Source organism: Typopeltis vanoorti, chromosome 15 (assembly GCF_054136105.1).
Source record: "Typopeltis vanoorti isolate ZY-2024b chromosome 15, IOZ_Tvanoo_1.0, whole genome shotgun sequence".
In the NCBI taxonomy this organism is placed as follows: Eukaryota; Metazoa; Arthropoda; class Arachnida; order Uropygi; family Thelyphonidae; genus Typopeltis; species Typopeltis vanoorti.
This window is the reverse complement of record NC_143563.1, coordinates 35,513,059-35,534,328: the sequence shown is the minus strand read 5'-3', so window position 1 is coordinate 35,534,328 and position 21,270 is coordinate 35,513,059. Positions and strand designations below refer to the sequence as shown.

The 21,270-nt window shown below is 35.5% G+C and overlaps 1 protein-coding gene across 3 annotated transcripts; it reads left to right on the top strand.

The window, feature by feature from the left end:
• Nucleotides 1-534: 534 nt before the first annotated feature.
• LOC150098604 (BTB/POZ domain-containing protein 2-like) lies at nucleotides 535-20,439 on the top strand. Of its 3 annotated transcripts, XM_090405069.1 has the most exons (6): nucleotides 535-572; nucleotides 1,386-1,655; nucleotides 6,630-6,860; nucleotides 7,011-7,255; nucleotides 17,586-17,830; nucleotides 19,197-20,439. In XM_090405069.1, exons 5-6 carry the CDS (start codon nucleotides 17,592-17,594, stop codon nucleotides 19,660-19,662), a joined length of 705 nt encoding a protein of 234 aa, XP_090261195.1. In that variant the 5' UTR covers nucleotides 535-572; nucleotides 1,386-1,655; nucleotides 6,630-6,860; nucleotides 7,011-7,255; nucleotides 17,586-17,591; the 3' UTR covers nucleotides 19,663-20,439. The 3 variants fall into 3 exon arrangements, with proteins under 3 accessions (XP_090261195.1, XP_090261196.1, XP_090261193.1); XM_090405070.1 differs by lacking the exons at nucleotides 535-572; nucleotides 1,386-1,655; nucleotides 6,630-6,860 and having other exon boundaries at nucleotides 6,881-7,255; XM_090405067.1 differs by lacking the exons at nucleotides 535-572; nucleotides 1,386-1,655; nucleotides 6,630-6,860; nucleotides 7,011-7,255 and adding an exon at nucleotides 17,364-17,396.
• The last annotated feature ends 831 nt before the right edge of the window (nucleotides 20,440-21,270 follow it).

The window sequence follows — 21,270 nt, the reverse complement described above, 5'->3', positions numbered from 1 at the left end:
ATTTTCGTTGACTTAGTAACAGTTTTCTTTTTCTGATTTGACCAGGAACTCAGTAACATTCGAAGGCAGCATAAAAATATAATTTGGAATAGACATTACTAGAAGCTTGCAATAGCAACAGCAAATTGAATAATATTTTACAGGAAAAAAATGGTTCAAATTTTTATGAAATTGAGGACATTACTGTGTAAAAGAGAAGGTCTTTATGCTTATTTTATTATTTCTCTATTTATTTCTGTTTTGTAAGATATTCATAACTTTATTCATGATTTTGTAAGTTCAATGGTAAATTAAAAGGGTTAAAAGAATAATTAAAAACTTTCAAAGTGCGTTTCAATTTTATTATCTAGTCCAACCCTAATTCTTTTGACTGATAAAGCTATTGTATTATTATCTGCAATGATATACGCCCACTGAGTGTTAAGCGCATGCGTACTATCACGGCATAGTTACTGGTAACTTTATATTTCTCTGTTTGTCATGTGACGAAATCACATCAATAGTTTCGTTTGCAGGATATTCCAACAAAGGAAACTGGGAGAGAAATTGTTTTCAGCCATTACCAAATGAAGGTAAGGACTACTGATTTTTGTTGTCTTCTGTAATGAAGAAAATTATGAAGTTCAAGTAGGAACAGAAATTAATTGAAGAACTAATTGAATATGCTGGGATTATTTGTCGAAGTATATGAGTATAAATATTAATTGTAAATTCTGTACAACGAAATATGGCTTATAGGGAATGAACATCAGAACAAATACTTCCATTCTTATCACAATAATCAAACTCGATTAAGAACAGAAATCTATCGAATGGGGTTAGGCTGATATCAAAAATTATATCTACCGTATTTTCCCGAACATAAGCCCTAACCGGAAAATAAGCCCTAGCATGATTTTTCAGGATGCTCGTAATATATATCCTACCCCCGAAATAAGCCCCACGTAAGATCGTCAGCCAAACTTTCGGGAAAATACGGTATAATCCAAGTTGGCGTAGGGGTTTTAAGGAACTGTATATAGCTGCATGTATATATCGTATAGGAAAATGTGTCTGCACTACTTAGTCTGTGATGTGGCATTATGTGGAAATGAAAACACACACACACACACTTAGCTCTAATTAACTTTTTTTGTAATTAAATTAAAGTTTCTAAGGAGAAACGAAAGTAATACAGACAGATCCAGCAATCTGTCTCTGATTTCTGACACTCACATTATTATCTGTCATCGTGTGAGTTCTACGGTCGATCGATTTTCTTGTTTATGTCTATAAATTTCATAAATCCCAAATTGTTCATTACAGAAGTAAGCTTATATCGTTGTTGTTGAAAATGTAATGATTAAGTGTGCAGTTGTGGTTGAATATTTGTTATTGTTTTTAAGGACACCAATATGGAAGAAGAGACTGTCGAAGACAAAATGATTCGTCTCTTGGAAGAACACAGATTTTCCGACGTTACCTTCCATGTAGGGCCACGCAAAACACGAATTCAAGCACACGGGTGAATACTGGCCATGGGGAGTGGTACCAGTATTTCGAAGTGGTACTTCGAAATACTGGTCCCCATGGGCAGTATTTCGACGGTTACTGGAGAAGAACAATAACATGCCTGCTGAAGATGTGACAGAGATCGGATTCACGATTATGCTCAAGTAAGTTTTTTTTTCAGTTTACGAAGACATTTTGCTTTAATTTAAATTAATCTCCTTCTGACGTGCATTATTTATGTTGCTAAGAACTGCTTCTTTTCTTGTAAGGTGAAAATTATTACATGTAAACTTTTTGTCTGAAGTAGAGAAACAAAAAAAAAAGAAATAGATAATTAAATCATCAGTTAATGGAAGGAGCTAAATGAAGTCATTACACTAAAAGTCCTTATAAAAACGGAGCCATAAAATTACAAGTATTTTTCAAGACGAAATAACCATTTTTTCCACAGTTGAGGTATCCAGTTTGAACCGGATTGGTTAAAGTTATGAAAAATTATCAACAGGACTTCACTATGTGCTTCTTGTTCCCTATAATCTATGACACCGTCAAAGCAATATAAAAGCAAGTTGGTCCAGAAATTGCAGGATGGATGTTTCCTCATGAAACTCATTAGTTTCTGTTTTGCTAGCGAAAGTCGGACAAAGACCACACAAATGGCAAACATGACGCATTCAGCTTGTGTCCTCTGATGTTCTCAGCATAATCGGAAATAACAATAAGAACAATCACACCACCTTAACCCAGAAGCTTTCTTCGAAGCTTCTGTATTTAGGTGTACTATTGCTTAGCCGATCCCGGTTACTTTTTATATGTCGATCTCACCCACGAATGTTTTTTTTATAAACCTATAGTGCATTCGTCCCATGAATAGGTTAAGCATTTTTATTTTTATTTTTATGAATTATATATATTTATATTTTTATTTATTTTTTATATAGTTCGGAAACCTCGCTGTAGAAACCAAACATGGAACTTTTTCAAGCCACTTCACTCCTCCATTAAGCAGGACGGTGGTCTCACATCGAGCTATGAAAGTCATCTTCCACCTAAAGACAATCACAAACATTCATGCCTAAGGCAGGATTCAAATAATTAGAGTGCTGGTTACAGAGCAGCTACTCTAAACCCTCTGCAAACGTCCAAACTCTGGTGCCGAATCTGTGTTGAAAAGCTACAAATTCGACCCACAGCGAAATATAATGGAAATACTGGAGAAAAATAAATTAGAAAGGTTGTCTTTCTAAGTTTCTATGTGGAGATCAAGAATACAAAGTCTACTTTTCTTTCTTTCTTAATCCTCCTCTGCTACCTTTTACGGTGTCGAGGATTTTTTTTTTTTTTAGATTTAAATTAAATATTAATGATATTAGAGGACAGGGCTATGACAATGGGTCCAATATGCGAGGGGAAAATAAAGGTGTTCAAGCTCGTTTACGGCAAGTAAATCCCCGAGCATTTTACATACCTTGTGGCTGCCATTCTTTAAATTTAGTTATAGGAAGGAGCAGCAATGTCTTGCCCAGAATCTGTTTCATTTTTTTGATGTTATTCAACGTCTTTATACATTATTTTCGGCATTCTCTGCTAGATGGAAAATTTTAACTGATAATGTACCAAATTTCACTGTTATAAAGAAATATGTGAAACTCGTTGGGAGAGTCGTATTGAATGCATAAAGTCAGTTAGGTATCAGATTGTCGAAATTCATGATGAATTGATAATACTTAGTGAAAATTCAACCGATGCAGCCACCAAATCTGAATCTTTAACACTAGTTAGCAGAAAAACTTTGCGATTATTCCTTTTTAGTCATGTTAGTGGCGTGGTATAACATACCTCGTCGGATTATGATTTGCTAACTATATGCATAGTTAGCAAATCAATGCAATCAAAAAGTATGGATTTAAAAACGGTTATAAATTTATTAAAATCATGTACGGAATTCGCTCGCGTGCTTAGCCTAGTGGCTGTGCGCTTCGCAACCATATGGCTGGGGAAGGATTGTCCTGGGTTCGATTCCCGTCGGTGGCGTGAGGAGCTGAAACATCTTTCTTGGTCATAACCACTTTAGCCGGTCTTCGGGTCGTGGACAGCAGGATTTTTCTCCCCAGTTTATCTGGGGTTATTCATCCCGCAAGCCTTGAGAACACAACACTACTGACGTAGGATGCTTAGCCTAGTGGCTGTGAACGGCTTGAGATCCGATGATTAATGAACGTTGCGGTGTCGAGTGTTTTAATACACCCTCGAGACCGCAACCTAAAAGAGGGACAGGAAGATGAGATGTACGGAATTCATTAGATAATATCGTACGCTAGAATTTGAAAATGCTTTGACTCAAGCTGAGGAATTAGTAAAGCCTTTGGGAACGGAGCCAATATTTACTGAAAAAAGAATAATTCGTAGGAAGAAATTATTTAGTTATGAATCTGAAGACACTCTTGTTACTGTTGATGAGAGAATAAAGTTTAGAATAACAATATTCAACATTATTTTAGACAAGAAATTAACATCTGTTGAAATGAACAAATAAAAACGTACGAGCGAAATTGGGGTTTTCTTTTTAATATAATTAAAATAGGTGATAAACGAATTAAAAAAAAAACAATGTATGGATTTGCATTCAATTCTTCGTCATGAAAATAATAGTGACATTGACCGGAACGAGCTCTTTGAAGAAATTAAATCGCTAAACAGTTTACTTCAGGAAAACATCAATTCGCCATTGGAAACTTTACAATTTTTAAAAGCAAATAATTTGCAGACTATAATTCCAAATACGTGGTTGCATTGAGAATTCTGCTGACGATTCCTATTACAGTAGCAACAGCTGAGAGAAATTTCAGCAAATTGAAATTTATCAAAACATATTTGCGATCAACAATGGGGAGTGAAAGATCAAATTCTACTATCTACTGAAAATGCAGTTTTTCAGAAAATATACAATAGTGAAAGAATAAAAACTTTCGCAGATTTAATATCAAGAAAAAAATATATGTAAATTACAATTGATAAAATCAAAAGTGTAAAACCCATAATATTTTTAATAACCAATAAGTTAGTAATTTTTTTGTATGTACTATTTTATTTTTTTTTTGTTCGTGAAATGATAAGTACAAATCTTGAAGTTATGAAATTGTTAATCATTTGAGGAAACCTATACCTACTTACAATCGGGAAGTATTAATATTAAAAAAAATTGGGGCGGGCGCCAAAGAAGGAGTTTGGCCGGAGCGCAAAATTGTCTTAGTCCGGCCATGATTCTAGTTCTCCTCCCGGAATGCTCTCTGCCGTGCCTACCTTCAAGTCTTCGTTTGTGCTCATCCAACTTACAGCACCATTTATTTCTTTCTCGACAAGCTCCTCATTCCAGCAAATATTGTCAAGACGTTACCTGGGTATCTCCTAGTCTTCTGCTCTCTCTCTCTATATATAATTACACATAATCCTCATCGTCATCATCATCATCATCAGTGGTTCTACCACGTACTTAAACACACATCATCTTCCAAGTCTACTTGGATTTTGTCACAATACCTCCAGGATGAGGCGATTAGCCCTACGCCTAAAAGTATTGCGCGTCTTCTTGTGACCGGTTTTTGTAGCTGCGGGACGAAAAACCCAAGTTTTTTGGAGGAAGACCTACCACGTCCTGTGAGACAACTAACTCACCTTCGGTAGAAAAGCACTGATAAAAGTTCTTCGTGTTCTAAACGAGATTTAAACCTACGTCTAGTCCAAAGATTACAGTCTTCAGCTGTTTCAGAAATCCATCAGCAGTTTATTTCTTTCTTTCTTCGTTCTTTCCTGCACACAAAGTGCTGTTGTACTTTAGGTTTTGCAACCGCATGTAGGTACATCTACAACAACAACAACAACAACAACAATAATAAAGAACCTAGGACCATGGAGTTGTCAAAGAAAACTTTCACAGCTCCATGGTCCGAGGATTAGCTACATTTATATTTGGTAACCCCTTTTGCGATTTCAGATAAGCATTCATAAAACAAAACAAAAAAGCCAATCCAATTTGAACTCCACTTCCTGGGTGATGTCATCTTGCATCTTCATAGTCATTAACCAGGTCGTAATTCTTGCATTCTATCTACCCAGCTAATCAGATGAAGGTATTTTAGTGACTGCTTTCTTCCTCATTCGAATCTAACAAACGTCAAGTTGCTTTATCTAGGTAGAACGTATGCTGCTGATAGACAACCTGAAGTTTGTGTTACAATCAAAATGAAATTCTTCATAGTAAATGAACAATGTATGACTTGGGGAGAAATGATGGTTTGTAGTTTGCGTTGTTTCGTAATCAACCCACTAGGATTAAACAACACGATTGGTAGAGTAAGTAATCTTATTCAGAAATGTTATTCACCTTTAAAATGTCATAAATACGAAGTTAATTGCAAATGCTAATAATAAATCAACAAGCTATTTAAATTAAGATGCAAGGCATGTAAAATTCCATTCTGACACGCTGAACTGTTCCTTCACACAAATCGATATCTGTTGTGATGCTTATTTCATGCATATCTATAACTAACGTGAAACAATGGATGAATGTATGCATACTGAATTACACAGAACCATTTCGTCCTAGGTGACGTCATTGTAACACACTACAACAGCGCCATCAACAGTAAGAATCACAAGCACATTTCTGGTGAAAAAATTTAATTCTCTTTCCAAATAAACACATCGAATAATCTTTATATTTTAAACTGAATAACTTCTGAATTTCCGAGTAAAGCATTTCAGAGTAAAGTGACGTATGACTGTTTGGATCCATATGGCCGAAACAATTAAGCCTTTGAAGCCAAATCATTAAACTGCTTATAACAAAATTAGCTGAGCGATATTTCTTAGGACGGTCTTCTTGTCTTCGTAATTGTTAAACATCCTCATGTATTGTCCCTGATACCTATTAATTCGACATCTGTCTCAATCTATTGACTATATTGTGATATGTATTTGTGTTTGAATATTAATAAAAGTAAAAAAAAAAAGAACAATAAAAACGTCAGATATTTATAGCAAGTTGCACAACATTTCTGTTATTTTTTTCAATTTTATATGCCAAGAAAAAAAAAGAATTCTAAATAATAAAGTATCTGTTTTTTTTTTTTCAGATTATCTCACATTATCAAAGCATTCTTCGCAGGCAATTAACATCATTTCTAACATTAAAATTGATGACTATATTCGGTTTCTAGTTACGCGCACCCTGCCGGCAATGATAAGAAAATAGTTTCACTTTTAATTTACCATTTTAAGTAAATTCTAACCAACAGTTCACTTTGCAAATTCTCTTAATCACTGCAGAACAGTTCAGAATTTTTCCACCAACGTCCAGACTAAAGGTAAGGTTTAATCGCAGAAAGATGCTCATATGGGATTGAATAATTACATTATATGTATTTGTAAACCTAGTATTAGTAGATCAACAATGTGGATAAGTTAAAGACATTCTCCACTAGATACCAATCATAATACTTTTCTTATTTTTATAGGACCCAAAAGCAGAGGACAATTCCTACGGAAGAATGCTTCAAGGAAAAATGATATACCTAATGAACGATCGGGCCTTGAGCGATGTGCTGTTTCAAGTAGGACCGGATAAGATTGAGGATTCAGCCAACAGATGCATATTGGCAATGGGTAGTTCTGTGTTCCGAAATTTACTGTACGGAGAAAACCCACAGAATGCGATTGTGGTCAATGATCTCACTGAAAGAGGATTCAGGATGATGCTGAGGTAACTTATTTGGTGATACGTTTTCTGTATTATCATTAAAATGTCGGAAGAAATTTTATTTCTTCCAACATCTTAATGATTGAAATGCGTTTTGGTGATTTGTTTAGGTAGGTTGATGAGAGCTATGATTAAATATAATCTTAAGTTTTTTTGTATGAATGAAATAGTTTTGACAATGTTTCAAAGATGTTCAAAACATGAGAGTTGAAAGCAAGCTATAGTGATTGATTTAATAGATTTTCCCATTAGAAAACGAATAAATAGAATCAGCAGTATACAAATTATACTGCTGATTATAGATTTGTAATATTAATTATGGATTTCATATTGCTTCAATGCTCAAGTTTTTATTTATTCCATTTACATTACTCGAATTAACGAAACTTTCCAAAATATTGTTTACCTCTTGTTTCTGGGCAAATATTAGGAATGGCGAACAAAATATCCAAAGACTTGAATTAGAGAAGATGGAATAAAGAAGAATCAAGATTGATAGATTTACAACTTGAACCTAAAATGCACTTGTTCTCGTAGATTCGGAGGCAAGGAGAAGTATGAACTGCCATTTCGGTTGAATGCTGCTACGGAACAACCTTTCTGGACACTGTCATTTATCAAAGAGGAAAACCAATCTGGATTTCAAGAAATATGTGGGTCCTATAAAAATGTCTACTACCATATGACGTTTGCATCTCTAACTTTCATACTGTCAGCAGGAAAGTTATTGTCTAAAAGGTGGCGCCGCTGAAGAAATCGTTCACAAAGCAGTCATACAAAATTATCAGTTAAGTAGGTTGGGAATTGTTGAAATGTCCCGAATAGAATCCATAGAGATCACTTGAGAGCAATTCCGCTTAGGAGCGATTGAAATGGAGCCTGTGGGGAGCGGTTATTTAATTGGTAGCCTAAGAGATTTACTATATGAAATTTTATACGGAATTAGAATCAATAAATTCCTGTACTCTTTCATGGACCAATTTCTATTATGCTATCTTTATAACCATATTTCACCTGTTTTATGTATTAGGGAACAATATCTCGTGATGATTAAGTAATTTAGTTCTTCATAGACAGCTTATATTGAGCAGAGCAGTTAATTCTAACTCAACAATTTTCTGTCTTTTATTTTGTGGGCTATCAGATCAGTTTATCTGTTTTTAAAAGGAATAATCTAGAGCTGAAGGAATGGAACTCGGGCTATCTCCCCAATAAATTATTATTATTATTATTATTATTATTATTATTATTATTATTATTATTATTATTATTATTATTATTATTATTATCTCCAAACCAACGCATAGTCAAAAGACTCATCACGAGAGGTCCCACACATATAGTTTGTGTGGGACCGCTCGTGATGTCCCACACCGCGCCTTACATACCACTCTATGTTCACCGTCTCCGCCCTCACCACCCTCTCGGGCAATGCATTCTAATCACCCACTACTCTCCATGCAAAAAACCGCTCTTCCTCTGTCTCCCATCTCTAAAACCTCTTCCACGATAATCCTTTTATAGCCACCTAGTAACTCGTATGTCTCAATCATACACTCTACCTTCCAGGAGTGGATGGGGGTAAGGTATATGACTGAGAGCTGCATTTTCTCTGCTTTCATACTCAACATTCCTGAGACTAGAAACCGCCTTGGTCAGTCGTCTCTGGACCCTTCATTCTTTACACTTTCTAATATATGCGGCCAGAACAAAGCTCGATACACCACTTTACTTCTACACGTCAGTGTCCTCCCCCCATCATTCCCATAATCCGCTGTGCTGTGCTGTCCTCACAATTTCAGCAATGTGTCCCAGAAAGTTTAGGTCTTTGTCCACTCTCAGATAACTCATCTTCTCCGTTTCTTTCAAGATATCTCCTCCAAATGGTAACCAAATCTAATTCCTATTCACGCAGTCTATTTAAGCTCTCTGGAAAAGTTACATCTGCTTTACTCCTCACAGTTCTTCCAAACTTTGCATCATCTACAAATAACTGTATATCAACAGCATACAACGTAAACTGCAACGATCGGAAAAATCTCCATTTGAAAGTTACTTGTAAATATTTTTTGAATATTAGATACGAATCAATATCTTTCTGTGCATGTCTACCATCCTTGCTAGGCGAGCACTTGTCTTTGTAATATTCTCCTAATTTCTTGGTAATTATTTGTTCACAAGCCTCAAGCAGCAGTAATGAAGTTGTTTTTCATTTTATTGAATATTTGCATACTTTCAAATTACTTTATAAAATTACTACGCAATATCATATAGCTAATGTGTCTTTTATTGTCTTCTTCTGGATATAACTATATAAATTCACTGGAGCTCAAATCTGTAGAAGAGCCATTGGACGTAGATTGATTAGAGAATACAAACGTATTCTCTGTTCAATGTTGAGTGAATTTAGCAATACGGGTGCGCCATGCTTCAATATGCTAGGGTGTTTAATCGGGATGATCTGTTGTACGAGTGTCATAGAGAGATTGATAGAAATACATATCGCATTATTGAAAGTTGGGGCTTCCTACAAGTTCACAGAAACATAATGGAATTCATCGTGAAGAGGGACTCGCTAAATATTTCATCGGAATTTGATCTCTTTCAGAGTATTCTCCGGTGGGGAAAATTCGAATGTTGTCTCAGGTAATTATTAGGCAATGTTGAAGAGGAAATGTTGAAAGCAATACAAACCGGTGTATTTGAGGAGTTGATCTCAAGCGCTAAGATTCCACCAAACATTCCGTTACCAACAACAGAAAAAGCAAAAACCTTGAAGATGTGGCAACCCGCTTGAATAAAAATAGTTTCAGCTGTGATCAAAAGGAGACACGACTAGACGACAACCAAAGAGACGAAGAAAAGGATAAAAATCAGTCGAATAAGACAAGAGTGATTTCGATGATGTGACAGTCCACAAGGGTTATCTGTTCATTGCAGGACTTAAACTGACCTCTAAGCATTTAAACAGAAAAATATCTTCAAAAAGCGACTTTTCTATAAAATGTCACCTCACCGTAGGTGACAACGTTCCAATCCAAGTACATTTAGTAGTTTAAAGACGACACAGGTATTGCTTATGAACTAGCCACACCTTTTCTTGTGCATGCAGAAGCACAAATTAGGGAGGTTATGTTTACGTTCACAATCCGTGATTTCAAGAGAAGAAAGAAGTGGATACAACTTAAAGGTCTTTGGGAAGACTTAGTGAGAATGCCAACAACTGTAACCACATTTACCATCTTCAATTTAGTTTCTTCTCCTGAGTATGAAATGAGTTTGCTGTTGAAACCTTAAGTAGCAGAATGTGTCATCCTACAGCGTATAATTACATACATCGTTCTTTTCTCATACGTTTGAAATATTTTATTGCATCATGTTTCTTTTCTATGTCATATATGTTGTAAAGAAGCCATCTACAAAAAAGTCAGTGATATTATTGATGATAACAATGAATTTATTGGAAACCAAAATAGGCTTAATACTCATAGTCCGTCTCATCAACTTAAGTGAATATTGTTTCTATTAACAAAGCAATCAGTGGTGAAAATAGCTTGATCATCATATTAATTATTATAAAATTGGTTATATTTATGACGTGTTATACATTTAAAAGTACAGTATTATAGACACAGTGTCGACAGTACTCTACCCATGCACTGATTTCATTATGATTCTATTAAGCTTTCCTAACCTATAATTAGTACTGAAGACGTTTTTAATACTAACGGTTTCCGACACATATTCCGAATAGCTAATAGTATTATATTGATCATATGCACCATGTGATTTCAGGGAAGACAATTTACAAATATTTATTTAATTTATTTCACTATTTCTCCCGGTCGTTTTATTAAATTTTGTAGGTTTTAATTTTAATTTAAAATATATTCATGAATTTATTTTATTTTTTAAATTGAAAATTAACAGTATTTTTCTCAGATTTTTTGGAACTCCTGACTATGTATTTTCTCGACCTAAATGTGTCCGTCCACCGAATTGTCTTAAAACATTTTAGGGAATGCTAAATAAGGGATATTACAAATCCTTTGTTTTATAGGAAAATAAATGAATAAATAAACAAGGCAATGAAAATCACTTGCTGTCTAAATTTATTCACACATTCACAACACTATAAGATGTTTGGGAAATACTGTTGGTAGAGAAAAAAAGATACTGATTTCAATGAAAAAACGTTTACTAATTTGTGCAAGTATTAGTAATAAAGAGAAGGGAAGAAGTAGCTGGTCTTTTCCGATTATAATCAGACTATGTAAAGATTTTAATCACTTTCTACTCTCCTTGCTACATACAGTATTTGTAGAAAAGGATGGAACTGCGAAACACAATCTGGCAGAAGAATGCAAGTGATTTTAAGTTCCTAAATACATCGCTGAAACAGACAGGAAAGAAAGAATAGAGGGAGTTCATGAAATAGGTGTAATATTTATAACAAAAGGGTTAAATAGGTGGATATGATGACTGCGGTTAAAAATCTCACTTATACGAACCTGGGGGAACGTACTAAGATTCAGGTTCCTTCCATATGGCTGAGATAATAATTTAAAAAGCAAAGTGTTGTAAGTCACGTGCATATTGATTGAATGATTTTCAATTTTTATTACGAAAAAGATCTGTTTAGTTTAATTGGTTAAATTTTATGGTAACATGACTGAATTTTATTGAAATAAGAAATGGTTTTTTATTAGTATTTATTTATTTTAAAGCTAATCTATAAGGAAATCACAAACAGGAAAATGTTTTTATAAATACTGGTTTGTTAAACAGGATTAGGTACCTTTTATTTTGGAAAACATGATTTGATGAATAATGTGATTTGTTTGAATCTCAGCAGTTGTCGTTTGTAATCTGTTGACATTATTTATTTGGAAAATGAGCGCGTGTCACTCTGGATTATATTTACATGCATTTATGCATTCATAATACCAGATTTTGGTATACCAATCTTTTATCAATTTTATTAGATAGATAGATAGATAGATAGATAGAGAGAGAGAGAGAGAGAGAGAGAGAGAGAGAGAGAGAGAGAGAGAGAGAGAGAGACCTGATAATGTTAAATTCTAAACCGAAACAAATGGATAACACGTACCGAAATTATTCCACGAATTTCAACGGGTGTGTTCGATGCCAAACTTAGTAACATTTGTGAAGAGAAGAAGACCTTTTGCATTCGTAATCGAATGCTAGAATCATTCACATCCAACTAATGACAATCATAATCTTTTTTTGCTGAACTACGATGGAAACAGTTGTCAAAGTTCGCTTTCTTCATGACGCGTCTTTCTTTGTTCTACTAGCTTACATCCGTTTTAACAAAAATATAATACACCGCTTAAAATTAAATAAATCCAAGTAAATATTATCTTTAATATGCTAACTTGGTCTCTTCATCCATCACATAGACAGTTAACAGGCAAAAGTACTATTAATGGACCGCACATGGCGAAATGTGTGGATGGTGGATAACATACTACACCACTTGTATGTATCACCACTTGGAAACTGCAAACTCCACTGCAGTTTGTAGTGCCGTTCTTAGCTCGAATGGAGGTGGATGATGCATGGCCGTGTACGATCTTGCGGAGTGAGGAGGCACATTTTTATCTGAATGGTGAAGTGTTAACTGACACAATTGCCGCACTTGGGGTGCGAATAATTCTCATCTGCGAATAATGTTCTCTCAGATTCCTTTACACTGACTGAAAGTCACAGTGTGGTGTGGTTTCACTGCATCGTTTATTATTGCTCCGTACTTTTCCGAAGAACTTCGCCCGACGGGACAAGTGACTTGTACCACCTCTGCGGTTTGGTATCGAGAGATGCTGTGCAACTTTGTTGTTCCGCAACCGTAGCAGCGAAGATACGTTGGCTCTACCATATTCGTGCCAGATAGAGAACCACCTCACATTGGATTGCATGTACAGCGAATGTTACGAAAATACTTCACAGAACACAAAGTGCTTAACAGTGCATTGCCCACAGCATGGCCACTATGTGTCCGCTTGATCTAAACCGCTGTGACTTTTGATTGTGTGGAAATCTGAAAGGAGGGCATATTGAATCATATCTGTAAGTTACACACCCTCTGTCCAAAAAGAAACCCAACTTTTAGAAAATAGAAGAAACTAGTGGCGCCACCTGTTGTATCGTTTTGTTATCGAAAGCGAAAACCTTCATTACTGTTGTTTCAACTATTTATGGCATCTGTTTGATTCGAAGCCGAGTTATAGTGCCAAGAGTGACAGTGCGATTTGTCGAACGTCGGTCGTCACCATATTCATGCCGTACGTGACGAATTCTCGCTATCAATCGCTTCAAAACTTCGACGTAAAACTCACCATTGACCGTTTGGCCAGGCGGAACGAATTCTTTGTGGATAATTCCCTTGGAATCGTAGAAACAAATCAGCATTGTCTTTACTTTTGACTTCTCTAAGCCACTCTTTTTCGGATGCCCCTCTTCTGGTGGTCTCCACTCAGCACTCTGTCGTTTTGTTTCGGGCTGATACTCAAAACACCAGTAACGATCATTTCAAGGAAGTTTGAGTCCTTACGAGCGGTTTTAATGAGGTCCTTGCAGTGTTCAATTCGATACAACTTTTGGTCGTCGGTCAACTTGTGTGGAAAAAATCGCTAATTCAATTTACGAAGGCCCAAACTCTCGTTCAAAATGTTGTGCACAGTTGATTTTGGAATCCCCAATTCATCTCAATCAATCTCACGGACGGTTTCTGGTTTTCTTTGATGACATCACGCACTTTTTTGAATGTTAACTTCGCTCAGTCCAGTTTTTGAACGGCCCGGCTTTTTGTTGTCCACAAGCGTCTCACGACAACTTTGAAATCGCTTAAATCCGTAAACTTGAGTACGGGACAAGCATTCATCACCGTATGCTTTTTGAAGCATTTGATGCGTTTCGGTAAAGGTGAACACAAAAGTCAATCGCAGCTCTCCGTTTGAAACTCATTTTTCGACTGTTCGTCAAAACAAACTGTCACTCTTGGCACTATAACTCGGCTTCTAAGGAAACAAATGTCATAAACAGTTGAAACAAGACTAATAAAGAATTCCGCTTTCGACAACAAAAAGATACAACAGGTGGCGCCACTAGTTTCTTCTATTTTCGAAAAGCTCGGTTTCTTTTTGGACAGAGGGGGTACTAACACAAAAATTGTTTTCTTGAGTCTCTTCTAGCCATTACTGTATTTAATTAATCCCAAACCACGTGCTTATAGTGCAAAATGTCCCCTGGTGACAGAAATTTTTACTATGTTTTATCGTCTGTAAATAAAAACTCATGTTCCAGAGTGTTTTGTTCAATATATCTTTCAATATATATATATATTGAATATATATATATATTATAATATATATATATATACACACCCACCCACCCACCCACCCACCCACACACACACACACACACACACACACACACACACACACACACACACACACACACACACACACACACACACACACACACACACACACACAGGTAACCCTCGTATAACGCGGATGTTAGGTTCCATAGAAAAGCCGCGTTATATAAATCGCTTCATGCCACACTCAGATTACATAGAAAAAAAAAGTAGGGCTATCGTTTTTTTTGTTTGTTTTTTAAATTATGTAAACAACAATGACATACCCAACGAAATATATTTTTTATTTAATTCTTGTAACTCATGTTAGTTAAGAAAACATATAAGCTATGAAACACACATATTGTATAAACTTATAAAATTACAAATTGTACGTAAACTTCATTGAACATAAAGGGCATATTTTAATCGTCATCACTGTCTTCAAAACGAACATTTCGTAGATGTTCTTCATTTACGAGTGGGCGGACGTCTTCATCACTTGAAATCTCTTGCACATCATTTGTGTAATTCTCATTGCATACTTCGGCTGGTTTAGTTATGAAGAGGTCAGCAATAAGACCTTGCTTACCACTATGCTGCAATTTTTTATTAAGTTCATAATATGGATCTAAACAAATATCCAATTGTCTCGTGAATTTTCCGGAGCGCTCCGTTGAGGGATCATTATCCGTAAAATAGCTTCCTAACTTTCTTGCTAATTTCTTTAAATTGAATTCTTTAATGGATTCATTACAATCAGAATCTTCGGCAGAACTTGCCCCTCCATTTGGTTCGACATCATCTATTAATTGTACCAGTTTCTTCTAATGTAAATCTATTTCCCCATAAATTAATTCACTAATTTCGTTTTTAAGCACATCGAAAAAGCGTTCTAAATGGCCATTACCATAAAAATAATTTTTTACATAAAAAAAGTTTTACATATTTATGTAACTCACCAGAAAATAAAGTGCTCAGCTTGAGATCAACAAGCTGATGGTTTTAAAGCGCTCTCCTGGAAAAAAACGAAGACAATTTTGAACAATAAACACTTTACACGGTAAACAATTGACGTGGATGCGTGCTAAAGGGTATTTCCCCTAAAATAAATTCGCTAGTTATCACTACAAGCGCGATACGGGCAGACACAAATTTAACGAAGATAAAATTTGATTTTTAAGTCGCGCGTTGAAAAACATATGAAAAGATAAAAATTTTCTACAATTTGTAGACAGTGTTTTTATCGAAAACTAGTTGTATAAGTACCGCGTTATACTAGGGTTACCTATTTTGGATTCTTGGATTTTGGTCTTTTGGATTCTTGTACAAGAGAAGGATAGAGAGAGAGAGAATCGTAGATAAAATTAACTAATAAATGTTTGAATGTTGAATTCAGTAGTTATTGTCATTAATATTCGACTTTAGAACACTGATGCGCTTTTAATAGCATGATGTAGAGGAACATGTTTAGTCTTTTGAGTTTACAAAACTTGTCGTTTACAAAACATTCTTATAAATCCATCAACTAAGGGATATAGTGGGAACACGGGGACTAATACATTAAAAATGGTTCCTCATCGTAGATTACTCATTCTTTTGTCCACATCCTGAACATTATGTTTACTTAACTGAAACTACTCTAGTGATATCTGCCGTGTTCCTGGATATTGATAAGATACAATTTTACTGACAATTTTAGTGACATTTATTTATTTTAAATCTAAATGAAGCAATACTAGAAATGAAAAGCAAATACATTATTTGGTATTCGATGGTTCTTTTAAGTAAAATCTGGAAAAGGAATACATTTAAAAGACAAGAGCCTAACAGTTCTCAGGTGAAGCCAAGTGTGAATTGTGTACCAGCTACGGAAGCCATAATTATTTAGCATGTTGTTGTTTACTTGCATTTGAAAAGTTTTAATTTTCAGGAGTACAGCACAAGGGTTAAGAGAACTTTAACGTTGTTAAAGTCATTCAGTGGCGGCTGGTGGCTGGAAATCGTGGAGGTTCTGTAACTTTCGAAATATACATACACCGTAAGTACAGTGTATACGTTTTTGGATAAAATATCAAAATTATGGTAAAAATTAAAAAAAAAATTAAACATGAAAAATATTGTTTATTATCGATAAAATTATACAGTTTAGTATAATTCAAAATTACTTAAAAATAAAATCCACTATCATAACCCGAATATTGTTCTAAAATAAAAAACTATAACAAATGTTATGTCTTTAAGCACTACGAACACTCTACCACTGGCGCAAACTGCATATAAACAACAGTGGAACTGCACGACAGACAGTGCCGCATTACGCTAATAGCTCGCATCGCACTATGACGTCCATATGCTTGCGCGCGTAGCAATATGACACTGTGGTAAACACAGTGCTGCTAGCGTCCTTCGCCCTCCTAAGTGCTACAAGATGGATTTTTATTATTTTTATACAAAATAAGAGAATTGTATAGGATTGTTGATGATAAAATTAAATATTACAAGCAAATATAAATAAATTAATAAATATGTTTATATATCGAGAAGAATTGAGTGTGTGTGTGGGGGGGGGGGCTGCAGTTCCTTAGTACCTATGCACGAGCCTCCCCTGTTATCAGTTCTGCGTTCTCTTTATCTAACAGGTAAATTCCCGGTGTTGTTTATACTTGGTGTGCATTAGTCATACCGCATTTCGTTCATTATATATAATTCTCTGACAATTGGAGGACTTATTGCTCTAGTTTCCCAATGCCAGTACCGCAGGTAAGATAGTGGAATACAATTGAAGGACATTTATGTTAGCAATTATGTTATTCATCTTCTCAAGGATACATTAATGCTATTTTCTATTTTTTCTTCTAATTTCTATTTCTATCAATGCTAAGTTATTTTTTAAATTGGTTTTTGTTTTTTTTTATTCATAACATTTCTATTGCTTTCCTATATTTGAAGGACGTAATGGTAGAAGGGGATGACACCCAAGAAATGTTGGTCAGAGGCAGACGGCGCCATATGTCAGATCCCCGTTCGTCTGATGTTGTTTTCTTAGTCGGACCCAACAGGACTCGAATTCCAGCTCGCAGGTCGTTAGTAGCCGAAGGCAGTCTCACCCTTCGTAATTTGATGTATGTGCAGGAACCTCAGCATGAAATTGAAGTGGATGATCTCACCGAGCGGGGATTCAAAATTATGTTGAGGTAGTATTTGTTAAATGTACTCGATTTTGTTAATTAAAAATCAATTTAAGCAATTAAGTTTCGCTGAAAGACAAAATAGAAAAAATTTCTTTTATTAAGGTAATTTTCAGTAAATTATTTCTAATTTATGGAAATAAAAGAAATTATTTCTATTGGAATACCGATTGGGGAGAGAATATGAAATAATTAAGAGAATTGTATTTTTTAGAATCGCTTAGTTTGCAAAAGAATATAATCTGCAAGGGTATTGAGGGCAACACATGTTTGTTGTTTAAACGAAAATATCATTATAAATAATATATTATTTATACAGGGTGGTTCAAAATTCCACGTAAAAACTTTGAGGGGAAGATAGAGAACATACATAAAAATCAACATATTCACATAGGAAAGCATGACCGGAAACGCCACCGGAAAGTGCTAACAGGGACACAAAAGATACAGAAATAACACAAGGCAGTAAGTGGTGTAAAAAAACTTTACTAGGCGTAACTGAACAGTTCAATAGTAGTTCGATACATGATATGGTAACCGAGGTGCATGTCTGCCATCTCAGCGTTCGTAAAACGACGCATGTTCTTCGTACGACGTCGAAAGCTTGAATGAGGAAGTCCCAATTGCTCATCTGGAGCGCTGGCGAAAAGCGCCACCTATCACTTTCGGGTGGCGTTTCCGATCATGCTTTCCTATGTGAATATGGTTGATTTTGCTGTTCTCTACCTCCGCTCAAAGTTTGTGCGTGGAATTTTGAATCACCCTATATACGGTATATATATATGTAGAAAGTTTTTTACCTTGGTATATAGTATTTTAAAAATACCAAGCAATTTTATAAACTAAATTTTAACCCTTTTTTCCAAGTAAGCAAACAGACAAATATGTCAAGTTTGCGCCTGAACGTACTGCTAGACTGAAGCAACTCTTGCAAGTAGTGCCACACCGAGGCAACTCGTGGTAAAGGTGGAGTAAGCTCCGATGACTTTCCTTAGTATTTTTCCCCTAATGCAAAACACATTCCCTTGCGGAGATGTATGATGCTATGCATCAATAAAGATCGAAACCGATCTGGGTAGTGGCCCCTGCCCTTACTACATAGCATCATACATCTCCACAAGGGGATGTGCTTTGCATTAGGGAAAAAATACTAAGGAAAGTGATCGGAACTTACTCCACCTTTTCCACTAGTTGCCTCGGTGTGGCACTACTTGCAAGAGTTGCTTCAGTCTAGCAGTACGTTCAGGCGCAAACTTGACATATTTGTCTGTTTGCTTACTTGGAAAAAAGGGTTAAAACCTAGCTTATAAAATTGCTTGGTATCTTTTAAAAAATATATATATATATATAAATATATAATGTTTTTTTACAGGTATCTAAGTACAAAGTGGGCTTTGTACTTAAAGTCTGTGGAAGAAGCCGTTGACACACTCTGTTGTGCAAGGAAGTATTCTTTGAAAAAGCTGGATGTAAAGTGTATTGAATTTATTAAAAGAAATTCGATCCCAGCCGATAGGGTGTGCACCACGCTCCAGCGTGCTAAGACCTTCAATCTGATTGAGGTTCTTTGCAAGTGTTATAGAGAGATTGACCGGAACACTGAAGATATTGTTGAATCAAGAGATTTTCTAGATGCTGACGCAAGTACTGTGGAGTTCATAGTGAAACGGGATTCATTAAATATTCCATCGGAGTTCGAGCTGTTTGAAGCTGTTTGCCGATGGGGTGAACAAGAGCGTGTCAGAAGGAAATTTAACCTTGCAAGACGTATTGGGGAATATTTTGCCGCACATCCGTTTCCACGTAATGTCCGAGGAGGAAGGTTTGAAGGCAAATGAATTCGGATTGATTATCGATTGGGAGAGTGCGAATTCTAATCTGAACTTCAAAAGGCGAATCTCCTTCAGCGTATTCAACAGAATATATGAACATCACCAATGTTTGTTGTTACCCAAGAAAGGAAAGTTTTGTAAAGACCAAAAAAGAGTCATTTGCATATCTGTGAAAGTAACAGAAGGATGTCTTTACATCATTGGACTTAAAATGTCTTTCAAAGATTCGAATTCGTTTAACGACTTGGTTTTGAACAAACGCTTTAATGTGAGTTGTCATGTCGCGATAGGTATCGGCATACCTCACATAGTACACCGAGGATTTTCTCGGCCACGACAGTATGAACATAACGTGGAATCAGACTTCAATTTACCACCACCAGATAACAATGTGGTGACATTCGAGCTGCAAAGACCTCTTCTGTTGAGAAAACGTGGAGACCTAGAAGTACACATCACTTTCACCTTCTCCTTCCCAAATAGAGTCATTAGAAGAAGATGGCGCAAAATTCAAGGATTTCAGATGATACCAATCAGATGTTCGCCTACCGCTTCAGAATTAACTGTGCTGAAGTCAGTTACTCATCGAGATATTGAAATGGGATTGATGTGGACACCTTAGACTATGGATAACGCCAGAGCATTCTTGCAATGAGCAACATCAAGATTAAAGTAAAATATTCCGCCTTGTGTAATTACCTTCGACGATGTAATACCAAAATATGTTAAAGTAAAACAAAATGTATTGAAACAATGTAGATCATCCATACAATAAAGATTGTATTGTCTCAATACGTGTGGAAATCTTTGATTTACATTTTGCACTCGTGATCTGTTTGGTTTAAAATTACAGTTACAAAATATACAATATCCTAAATATGCAATAGTTTCCTTTGTTGATAGCAGCTCTCATATTAGTCTTGAATTGGGAGAGAAATTTATACTCAACTTTATTCTTTACGTAATTGAATGCCTCTAGATAAGAAATTCCGACTGTTTCGGATATCGCGAAACTTTCCAACATAGTATATAGGAGAGCCATTAAGGTGATTAATGATCTATCCTTCAACTCTACACTGGATTCGCTAACAGTATCAGAATCCAGATTCTCACAATGTTAGATAATACCATCAAAAACAAGGTTAGACTGTAAAAGCCTTACTGTTACTTGCATCGCGAAAACAAGCAAACCAACCAGGACACACAGACATAATACATTGACTTCATTGTGTTTTAGTTGCATCTGCCATAATTTGAACGAATCCGGTGATTTACTGTTCTCTTATTATATAATCCAGCAGGTTATAGAATTTAGATGAAAACAGAAGACAGGTAACTAAGAAGATAAGTATAAATATTCAGGCGTAATCCCAAATCTGAGAAATTCTCAGGACGAGGATTGTGGAACAAACATTACAAAGTCCGTTACAAAAAGATTCTGTAAATATTCATAGAATTGGAGCTCTTTGAAGCTATTTGTAACGATAACGAAATTATTGTCTTAATATGGGGAAACTCTGCTCTCGTAAGATGAATGCTTGTCTCATATTTTGATACTGGTGCATGTTCAAAGAGGAACCTTTAAAAGTAAATAAACCGGCCCGAATGTGGAGG